This window comes from Alosa alosa, chromosome 10 (assembly GCF_017589495.1).
Source record: "Alosa alosa isolate M-15738 ecotype Scorff River chromosome 10, AALO_Geno_1.1, whole genome shotgun sequence".
Taxonomy (NCBI): domain Eukaryota; kingdom Metazoa; phylum Chordata; class Actinopteri; order Clupeiformes; family Clupeidae; genus Alosa; species Alosa alosa.
Genome location: NC_063198.1, coordinates 22,767,627 through 22,779,446, shown reverse-complemented (window position 1 = coordinate 22,779,446; position 11,820 = coordinate 22,767,627). Strand labels below are relative to the sequence as shown.

Here is an 11,820-nt window from a genome sequence, read left to right as displayed (position 1 = left end):
TATATTATCTATATTATCAGCCTAAAGTGAGATGAGGGAAGGGTGCATGAAGATGCCATTTGGGCAGGGACAACTTTCACATACAGTATAAGCAATGGCTCAAGAGAGAATATTGTACAAGACAAGTCATTTTTTCCTGGACATTCTCTGCAGTCAGGATTCTTTAGATCATCTCACCTCTCTCTTCGTCAGTTATTTAGCATAACATTTTCCAGTTTGTAACAAGTGAACAGTGAGTTATACTCTGCATAATATTTTTTTGTTTTTTTGAATATGGGGGTATGTAGATCTATATTTTTTTATCTATATTTCTATATCTATCTTGTGTGTGTGTGTGTGTGTATGTGTTGATGAAGTCTTGAAAGTTCAACTCAGTAAAAGTGAGACATTTATGTTATGGCATAAGAGAAACTGGAACTGGATTAGACTGGATTAAATTGATTTGCCCAGAATTCACGCAACATCCTGTCAGACAGAAAGCCCATCCTGAGAGCCATCTTAGTTCTCTATATGGCTGGTGAATTATTGCATGGTATTCTACAACTTTCACATTCAGTATAAGCGATGACTCAAGAGAGTATTATTGTACAAGACAAGTCAGTGTTTTCCCAGAAATTCTCTGCAGTCAGGATTCTTCTCTGCGTCAACTCTGCACTCCCACCACCACTGGCATGGACATCAGTCTCTTCACAATCCCTCTAAGTAGACAAGGTGCTGTGTCCCTCATGGCCATAAAATATACATGTCTTATAAACAAGAGTGATAGCTCAAGTGACTTTTATTTGGCTGTGAGCGTAAGTATATGTAAGACTTGGAACAGTGAATACTCTTGCTTAATTAAGTTCAGGGTGTTTGAAGCTGTCAGAGTGAGAAAGAATTTGGGGACACTCTTTAATTTAACAAAATTGAACACTCCTTTTTTACACACAAAACGTACAAATATATATATATATTTTTAAATCAGTGACTTCCTCAAGCATATCGCAATATGGAGGGACTCATTTGGTTTTATGTGTATGGAGTCGGCCATTCACCCAGACCACTATCATTGGTAGACCTACTCTCTGGACCCCACTGATCATGTACACCAGGGTTAATATCATAACTCTCCGCCAGAAACAGTTTATTAAGCTGGAACAGTCTGCGACACACAGCACACGCAGCTTGGCGAAGTCGTAAGCCTTGTGTAACGGGTACCGTAGCAACGGCACCGTGGTGAACAGATTGACTCCTGTAACACAGGAGAGAAACGAGGAGACAGCGTGTCAGGGTCAAGCTCTCTGCAGTAATTTATTTAAGAATCTTCTTCAGCAAATACATCTCTATTGTTAATAATCTTTTTATGTTTCACATATTGCATATTCAATGTATTTTTAACATTACAATGAATTTCAGTGTCCATGTCAATACAAAATCCATAGTACAATAAACCTCTAAACACCAACTGCATGTTCACTTACTCTTCGTGCGTGCATTTTACACTATTTATCAAAATGAAAGGTAAAGACAATGGTAATATTCACCAGCTATGTTTAGGATACTTGGAAACTTCCATTCACCGTGTATTATCAGTATCTGGTGAATACAGTACTGCAAATCATGCTCAAAACTAACTTCATGTCATTTTAAACTCTAACCATTCTTGTGTAAACTCAATGAGCAACAAAACATTTCCAACCGATGGTGGGGAGCTAACATACAGTGAGCTAACCAACACTCGTTACATTGCAAGCTCATAAAATATCTTCGCGTGTGTACGCACGTGGGACAGTGTGTGTGTGTGTGTGTGTTAAGCTAACTTGCCCTCTCGTTTCAAACTCGTTACAAACAAAATCATAAACAGACTCTATGAAAATTACTTCACTAAAACAGTCCACTCATCTCCCAAACACATTTCAGTATGGCTAAATCCTAGTTCTGAGGTGTTTTTGTACATTTGCCCACCTGTAACACAGGAGAGAAACGAGGACACAGTGTGTCAGGTTCAAGCTCTGCAGTAATGAGAACAATTCACACTTCACGCAGCTAAGCCCCATCACCCGACCCTGCCCCCTGCTGGCCCGGAGCAAACACCACACAATTCACTTTGCAGAAATTACATTGAAAAGAAAACCCTTGGGATACTTCGCTTCCAAAATAATACACAATAAATTGTGTTCAAATAAGAGACAAAAATTCTGAATATTATTACACAAATACACAATACAAAAACACTTTTGTGGTCGTCACACATGCACTGCGGCCTCTGCTGCTGCTGTCGGTCGTGCAGGGTGTGGATGAGGCCAGTGAAAATATTTCTCTAGATCTCGGCCGGTAATTAGCCGATTTTCCCATATCACATTAGGAACGCTTGCACACATCACAGCGGAACCCTGCGCTCCGCTAATGCGATTCATTTAGGACATTTGCACTGGGCACATTTTCTCCAGGGGTTAGCTACATGTCACATGGACGATGTACAATGTGGACAGGCACACTGTGTGTGTGGGTGTGTGTCTGTATAATGGTGACTGCACATTTGTTTGTGACAGTGTTTGGTGTGGTAATGTCTAGTTGTTTGATTGTGCGTGTGTGTGTGTGTAGGAGAAAGAGAGAGAGAATGTTCATGGTACTTTCTTCCAGCTCAACTGTCTGTCTATATACATTTTCAGAACAAACACACATTTAGCCATTTTTGTTGGTTCTCTTTGCTAAATGTATTTGTTTGTTTTGTTCATGAATTCATGGCACCAGTCATTACCATGCACCATCCGTGCCCCCCACCTCCCCATCACTCATGCGGTCAATAGGCATGGATCCTGTGCTCTAAGAGTCCCTCTGGGATCCTCTAATGACTTCCTGTCCCCATTTACACTTATCAATCTCTGAAATAATGTGTGTCATGTTCGCATTTTGCCTTTCTATGGATGTGTTTATAGGTTGTCATTTGCACTGGAGCGTTTGGGTGTGTGGTATTGCTAGATGGACATTAAAAGGAAAATACTAAGCCGGATTGGGAAACAATAAGATTACAATGTATCTTTGGTTTTCAGACAATACAGCATTATTCACCATCTGCCTGTGTGTCTCTGATATATCACTGTGGAAAGGGTCTAAATGTGATGGCACAGAACAGAAGCATAATATAAATGTTGGTATTTCATGCAATGCTGCTACATGCACGCCGTGTGTCTGCTGTATAACATCCTTTAAGCTGAGTCTGACTCAACTTTCTGCTAGAGGAAAAAAAAAACAGTGAATGCACTTTTATTTTATCACAATTAAGTGACATAATTACATGTCTATTTCTCCATCTGATGACCAGAGCACCAACTGAGCAACCACTGTTTTTTTTCTAGATTGCCCCCATTGATGTGTTTTGTGAAGACCCTATCCTCCAATGACTTCAGTTGCATTGCCCCAAAGTATTTTTACTTAAGCTTTACACTACTCACGGCTACGTCTCAGGAACTCTTACAAGAAGCTTACTGTATGTCTGGTACCACTAGAAGTGTAGGGGTGTGTTAGCTTCATAACAAGAGGTTTCAGTCCAATTAGGAATTAGCAGTGACTCCAGGGCAACGTAATTAAATTAATATATGATTGACTCATGGAAAATAATTTTTAATTGACATGGATGTCTAAGAAATCCTTGTTTCCAAAAAGACCCGGAAACGACCAATCAGCAAAATATGATTTCCAACCTCCATATTTCAATGAACATGGGTGCTCATGAACATGCCCCTAGAGTGAAGCACTGTAGCTGCATGGCTGCAGCAACTCGAGCTAGGTAGAACCAATTGTTTTTGTACCGACAGTACTCGTGACTTTGAGAAAGAAAGATCTATGTAAAACATTGCCGGAATTCTGAAGACACCAGTATCCATACATCCAAGCTGATGATGTTATCTGACTGGTGGGAGACATGTGAGAGCTGGCTGGGCTTGGTTGACTGGAGATCGCAAAGGCTGCAATTAATCATGCAGCTTGTATCTCTCTTGTGTCAATGATTAATCTTGTCACATTTGTGGTGTTTATATTGCACTGCCTTGTGTGACAGGCAGTGAAGGTCACCTATCAGGAGTGCTGTGTGTCTCATGCACTAGGCACGCTTACCAATCAGAAGAGAAATTTAAAATATTGAACTTAAGTGAGTGATTTTTAGCATGGCATGCAATGCTTAAGTATATCCAAGTTGTGTCTTGGCTGTATCAGAGGGATTATTTTCTAATTTGGCACAAGACAGTGCCACTATGTTAACCCAGCATGGAATATATTTTGAAAACTCTTCTCAGCAATGTGTATAGTAGCTCAGAAAGACTATCTGTATCTTCATCTGATACAGGTTGAACTCTAAAAGAGGTATAACCATAGAACAGTGTTTCTCAAACTTTTTCAGACCAAGGACCACTTAACCAATAAAAAATAAAAAAACTTCACGGACCACCTCTAAAAAAAAAAAAAAACAGTAGACCTACTTCAAAAGTATATTACACAGTATAGGCCTACTCACTGAACCACCTTGCTAATTGTCTTTGCACCTTGCTTATTGTGTCAGAGGATTCATATGATTTAAACTGGCGTAGCTTACATAGGCAGTGTTGCAGAACCGTTTGGATTTACATACAAATTGGTTCAATATTGAAAAATATTATATTTTACCAGGTCTGCTCGCGGACCACTTGGGATAGCTTACGGACCTCAAGTGGTCCCCAGACCACACTTTGAGAAAGACTGCCATAGAACATGCAAACCAATTAATAAAAAAATTAATGACTCAGCAAAACGAGATGAGAGAACTGACAAGTGACTTCCAATCACTCAGCCCCCATCGTCACGCATCTTCATATAACACCACAGCAGGGGCAGTATATGGCAGTTTCACAGATGTGTGCCATTTTCTCATTGGGTCAGCTTCATTAAGATGTCTGGTTTCTGTTTATTTCATTTATTAGCGTATGCTTTATGTACAGTGTTTTAGTAAAAAAATAGGAAGGAATATCTGCACACAAGCTCCCCTTCTTTTTGTTTATTAAAGTTACACCAAAAGTAAAGAAGTATTGGAATAATGTGGTCAGTTCTTTTAGTTTTCGTGAGAACCCTACAGTAGCCGCTGCATTTTGTATCATCTGAAGCTGTTTGATAGCCTGGCGGGCCATCCTATATCATTGAAATGTATAGTCTGGAATCGAACCATTCACCTCGCTTAATCCAAGGGGCGGGCAGAGAATTGTCTTTCAAACTGCCTTGGCATGCAATAGGCCAGCACTACGACTATATCCGTATCCGGTCGGCAAAACGGCAAATACATCCTTCTTCGAAAGGAATGACTTAAGTGCATTGTGTTGCTCAACTTTGCTCAACTCCTCCAAAGTTGACGCCAACGCCGATTCAAACAACCGCTCTTCGTTCACCATAACCACCTTCCTTGTTGTTCACCGTCGCAGGACTGTCGTTATCCTGTTAAGCCCGCCTTAAGACTCTCTAACAAAATAGTAGGCCTACTGGCTACATTTCAGCACTCCATGAAATTATAAAATTTAGGAAAGCCTGTGAAAAGCCCATTGCAGTAGTCAAACCTGGAGATGAATGCATGAATACGTTTTTCTAGATCATGTTTATGACATTAGTCCTCTAAATTTTGGAGGGACTTAGGAAATGTGCCAGACAGTAATGATACATTTACAATGTGATGCACGTCTGCAGCTATGAGGTGAAGAACAGATTTAAACAAACTGGTAGGTAGAGTTTGTTGTGGAACATGTGGAAGAGTTGAGGTTCTGCACAGTTTTTATAAGAGTCTCATAGTCTATCAAACTAAGCTTTCACATCAAGTTAAAGCGAAAGGCACATGTAAAACACAAATATTTTGAAGGCGCACTGTCATGAAATGTAAGCAGCCCTTATCAATGAGTCCCAGGCAATTACTCTTTCGCAGGATGAATATCCTTAGGATTTTTATTCAGTCATTCAATTATTGGATTAAGTGTTGCTTTTTTCAGGCTATGTTTCCGATTGTAACCCCTTGTCAGTAAATAGTGAAAATAAAAAACTAAGTGTAAGACTTTGTTTTGTCGTTGCTTATGAGCGCGGTGAAGTTAGTTTTAAGTTGGATATTCGATTGGGGGAAACCGTTTATTCTTCACCAGGATGCCTATGAGTTCAAATTATATAGTGCAGATGCATTAAGGCTATACTCTGCGACTGCTAGTCACACAAACATTTTAGTAAAGCAAGGTTTAGTGGCATGCTTAAGCCATACGCTTTAGACCATGCATTTCAGGGGCCGTATTCACAAAGAATTTTAAGGCTAAAAGTAGCTCCTAAGTGGCGAATTTAGGAGCAACTCCTAAAAATAATGGGTGTGTCACTCCTAACTTTAGGACTCCTAATTTTTTTCACTAAAAGTAATTCACGAAGCATTTTAGACCTAAAAGTAGCACCTAAGTCTGGGACAGCCTAAAAGAAGTCGAGAGGACTCCTAACTCACTAAGACCTATTCACAAACAGCTTTTTGTGGCATTTCACGTTATGATGTTTTGAAATGGGTATGCGCCAACAGGAGCTTCAATGTGAGGGAACAATTTTGCATTGTAGGCATAAAAGGGATGCTATAACGCCACCAACAACAACCAAAACTACTCATTGTCAACATGTAAATTAAATGTAACGTTTCATTGTGAATCAAATTAAAATGTTCTCCTCTTTGCAAACGTAGGCATATGGTGACAGATTAATTTAATAATGTTGCAAAGATAGCCTAGCCTACTGCATCAATCCGTAGGCCTATGTTTTATTAGGCTACTAGGCTATTTGTTTTGCCTTACTCTTTATTCATTTAGGCTAGGCCTTTTTATTCAGTTATTCATCATCTTCCGTCCTTCGCACTACTTGTGTAGCGCACACATTCTCAGACCTGTCACCTGTCACTCATCATCGTAGGGGAGGTGTTTGGAGTCATTTCCGCGTTACAATCATCAGCCAATCAAGGTGGTCACTTCAGTCAAGCTCGTGCATGAGTAATGACGTCATCCATAGCAACGAAGACTCACTCTTAGTTTAGGAGTTGTCATTTCTCCTTACTAAGAGTAGGTCTGAAAGGCTTTGTGAATAACTTTTAAGAGAAAACTCCTAGCTAAAATCTTTTAGTGCGATTTAGGAGTTCTCCTAGTGGTAAGATAAAGGCTTTGTGAATACGGCCCCAGATCCTCAAGATAAGGCCCTTTAGCTAATTTCTCAGATGTATAGACTAGAATTCAGTGCTGTGCCAACTACTCAATATGTCTAGCAGACAGAGCTGTATTACCTCAGTACATTTTAATTCAAGTGACATCCAATCCACGTACCTGAGAGTCTGAAAGTAATGCAACTGTCCAACTATTGATTTTCCAGTCACTTATCAGAAAATGGCTAAGGTCCAACCTCACCTAGCCAATACTCTCTCTCTCTCTCTCTCTCTCTCTCTCTCTCTCTCTCTCTCTCTCTCTGTCTCTCACACACACACACACACACACAGAGCTGTGTCCACAGGAGCTGTGGGCGGCGAGGCAGGGAGGAAGGGATAGCTGCCTCCTCCAGATGTGCGTCTCTGGTCTCTCTCCATCAGGGAGCTGGTGCAGCAGAGCAAAGCCAAGCCGGGGTTGGAGGTGGACACATCGGCAGAGTGGCTATCCATCCCATCCATCTCATCCCACGGATCCCTGGGCTGACACTCCACCACAGGAGAGGGGGGCAAAGAGAACTAGTGCTGGTGAAAGCATTCTCTCTCTCTTCCTTAGTTTTTACTTTTATTTCTTTCTCTCTATCTACCATACTCACTTATTCACTCACTTTCTCTCTCTCTCTTCCACACATTTGCTCTAACTTAGGCACTTAGTCACTCTCTCCCTCTCACTCACTCCCTTCTTACCCCGCCCACTCTCTCTCACTGTCAGTCTTTCTCATTCCTTCTCTCCACCTCTCTTTCCTCAAACAGCCCACAGACAGAGAGGGAGAGACAGAGAGAGAGAGAGAGAGAGAGAGAGAAAGAGAGAGAGAAAGAGTGAGTTCCCAGCTGCAGTGGGAAGCAGGCAGAAGAGCATCATGCTGCCCTGTTCAGAGCCCCTGCTTTCGTTCCCGCTCCTACTTGCTGTGACCGAACCCTGACCTGATGGAGGACCCTTCCACACTTCCGGCCGACCTGGACCGGCTGCGTCCTCCCCGGGGGCTGGCCGCGGGCACCGAGATGTCCTCCCCGCAGCCTGGCATGAAGCCGTGGGAGCACGTGGACATGATGTACATCTCAGTGGAGAGCAGCATTGCGCTAGCGTCCGTGCTGGGCAATGTGCTGGTGGTGTTGGTGGTGGGGGTGAACCGGGCTCTGCAAGACCCCACTTTCTGCTTCATCGTCTCGCTGGCGCTGGCCGACATTGCCGTGGGCGTACTGGTCATCCCGCTGGCCGTGGTCATCAGCCTGGGCCTCGAGACGCAGTTTTACACCTGCCTCTTCCTCTCCTGCCTCCTCCTCATCATCACCCAGAGCTCTATCCTCTCACTGCTAGCCATCGCCATCGACCGCTACCTCAGGGTCAAGATCCCCACCAGGTGAGCCTCTCGCATGATGCATCAGTCATGCTTGCCTGTTTTAGCTTAAACCTAGTATCGGGATAGCCCCCCACATGATGCATTCTGGCCTGTTTTTAACATGCTTAAACCTAGTGAATAGCCCCCCATATGATGCATGCTTGCCTGTCTTTGGAATACTGACACTGCTACCTCAGCATCCAGAAACCCACCAGTTGAGCGCCCCCCATGCATGCCTGTGTCTGCTGTCCTCATATTAACTGGTTCCACAGGGTCAAGGTCCTCACTAGGTGAGAGCCCCTAATGCATACCTGCCTGTGTCTAAGGCACCAGTTTTAAGCATCTCTGACATGCTTTCAAAGCACTGCTGTGTCTCCAGTAATGTTTTTTATTAGTCTTGTCGAACAGAATTTACCATGACATAAAATGTGTGTATTAATTTAGCTTAATTTTATGTTGAAAATCAAAGCTGTGACATTAAAACACATTAAGTGATTTTGCGTAAATAAATGTAAAAAAAAACGGTTCCTGTGTTATGTAAATTTGGTGTGTGAAACAACAGGGGTTCGGAGTATATCGTTTTTCTCTCTGTGTATTTCCTCCTGGCTTCTGGAAAGCCATTTCTCTTCTCAGTTTAATGTGAATCAATGACTTGGACATCAGGGGCTTTTAAGTAAATTAAAACGTCTCTCTGGCTTTCTCAGGCAGTCGTTTCTATGGTCAGCGTGTTTGCGTTTTGGCAGATGTACTGGCATACTCTTTTGCTTGTAAAGTCAAATGAGAACATGACACATTTCTCGTACAAAGCAACTGACAAAAGTGCTTCTTTAAAATCTATTTTGCCATGCATCTATTTTACCACGGAGGGTTGATGTGAAATACCGCATGTTGAATCAACGATAGTGAACCATTAAGATACTACTAATGGGTATTAAGAGTCTCCAAAGCTGGAGCCTATACTGGACGCAGTGACAGTAGAAAAGATATGACCTCTTAGTACATAATGCATTATATAGTAATAGAAAATATTATTTTCAGAATTCTGATTAATATTAATACAAAAAGACCATAAGCGTTAGGGTTGAATGAGTTCATGAGAAATATATTAAATGGGCAAACTTAAAATTATATGGCAAGCACCCTTCTTACTTGGCACACACGCTGAAGTAAATTAATGTCCTCTCCTCTCAAATCAGTTTTAACATAAATTACACATACACAAGAGATCAGTGAACTTATCAGAGACATTACAATTGTATTCTTTTTGCAGATGCATTTATGTCATTTACAGGTGTGAAGTACAGGTATAGTGCAGTTGACACTCTTTTGGTGTTATTTTGTGTGTGCTTCTGGCTAACACTATTGAACTTAGTATTAAAGGTGAAGATCGGAGTATAGGTCCTGCATTTGTCCAAAGAGACTTTCAAAGGCATCATACACTGGTTGGAAATTGAACTGAAGTCATCTGTTTTTAAAACTTAACTTATAAACTTAACTTAAAACCAATGGAATTTATTGAGATGTCTCCTTTTTTTATCCCCCGCTCCATCTTCCCTGTCCCATACTATCCACCTACCCCTGCCTGCAGGTACAGCAGCATCGTGACTCAGCGTCGGGCATGGCTGGGAGTGTGTGTGTGCTGGCTCCTCTCGGCCCTGACAGGTGTAGTGCCCATGTTTGGCTGGCACCGGCCACTGCAGGGCAACATGACCTCGGACCTGATAAAATGTCAGTTCACCTCGGTCATGAGCATGGACTACATGGTCTACTTCAACTTCTTTGGCTGGGTGGTGGCGCCGCTCAGCATCATGATCATCCTGTACGCCGAGATCTTCCGCGTTATTCGCCGGCAGCTTAACCTCCGTGCCGAGGCCACGGCCGACGCCAGCAAGTACTACCGCAAGGAGCTGAAGCTGGCCAAGTCGCTGGCGCTGGTGGTGTTCCTGTTCGCCCTCTGCTGGCTGCCGCTGCACATCATGAACTGCCTGCTCTTCTTCTGCCCCGCCTGCCCCATGCCCAAGAGTGCCATGTACGTGGGCATCTTCATGTCGCATGTCAACTCGGCCCTCAACCCGTTGGTGTACGCCTTCCGCATCCAGCGTTTCCGTGCCACGCTGGTCCAGATCGGCCGCAGATGCATGCTGTGCAAGGCCACCAGTGCCAGCGCGCCAACTTTCACAGAGAAAGCCGTCGTAAACCCGTAGAAAACTCCTACTCCATACAGCACACAGCTCTAATGGCCGCACACGGAAGACAACAGGATGCACAGGACTCTATGCTTCAGTTTTCAATTGTGAAGGTTGAGGGGTCATGTCACGCATCACGCTAGCTCTTCAAAGGACACTCAAGTGCAGTGAAAGCATTCTGTTGAGATCTTTGTTTCATCTTAACAGTGTCTCCGTTGTTCCATTTTCTCATCTGTGACAGAAAGAAACAAAAAAGAAAGGAATATACGTCAATGTGTCTAATAAAACAACTGCTCAGCCAACATTTGGAAAAGTCATTTGGAAATGTCTTTTTTAACCATTTCAGATGTCTACCATTACATAACAAAATACAGTGGATTACTTGGTGTATCTTTCAACAGTGGTTGAAAATTAAAGTATAAATATATCTAAAACACTTCAAATGTCCCTAATTTGAACACATTTACATTATTTCAAGATGAATCGTGATAATGCCAAAAACAATAACAAAATCAAATCAATCCGTGAATGTGTTAGGTATAGTTATGATAAAAGATAGGACAAGAGACTGCTGGTTCTCTAGACGGCAGGAATATTCCCTGAGGCACAAAGGAAGACATTACTGTAGACTATAAATGTCTTGTGATGTTTATGGGTGGAGAGAGGTATTAGTCATTGCAATGCCATTCTGCATAGGGCATAGATATGATGAGCCTAATGAAAGCATTAAAATGATGATACAGTGTCACATTTCCTTGTAATTGCCTAACAGTTAGCTCCCAGATATTTATCTGCATCCGGTAACTTGCTGCCTTCAGCTTATCAACTAAATGATCTGGCCGGCATGCCTTGGGCAACAATGAAACGTTTTCATTTTTTCAACAAGAAAGATGTACATTACCAAACATATCAATTTACCACAATGTTTTCTCAGACAAAGTGCTTTGACCCAGAGATGTGGTCAGGACAATCACATCACAGTGTTACAGTCAAGAAGTTCTAACACTCTTTATACAGGACAAGTTTTCTACTTGTGGCCGGTGTTGAAAAGGCTCCAAATTTGCTTTGGTGAAAGCTAGATCCATTTCAATTC

General features: G+C 42.2%; 1 protein-coding gene across 1 annotated transcript; it reads left to right on the top strand.

Annotated features, from left to right (window-relative positions):
• Positions 1–8,034: 8,034 nt before the first annotated feature.
• LOC125302555 (adenosine receptor A1-like) lies at positions 8,035–11,007 on the top strand. Its single transcript, XM_048255794.1, has 2 exons — positions 8,035–8,562; positions 10,130–11,007. Exons 1-2 carry the CDS (start codon positions 8,129–8,131, stop codon positions 10,743–10,745), a joined length of 1,050 nt encoding a protein of 349 aa, XP_048111751.1. The 5' UTR covers positions 8,035–8,128; the 3' UTR covers positions 10,746–11,007.
• The last annotated feature ends 813 nt before the right edge of the window (positions 11,008–11,820 follow it).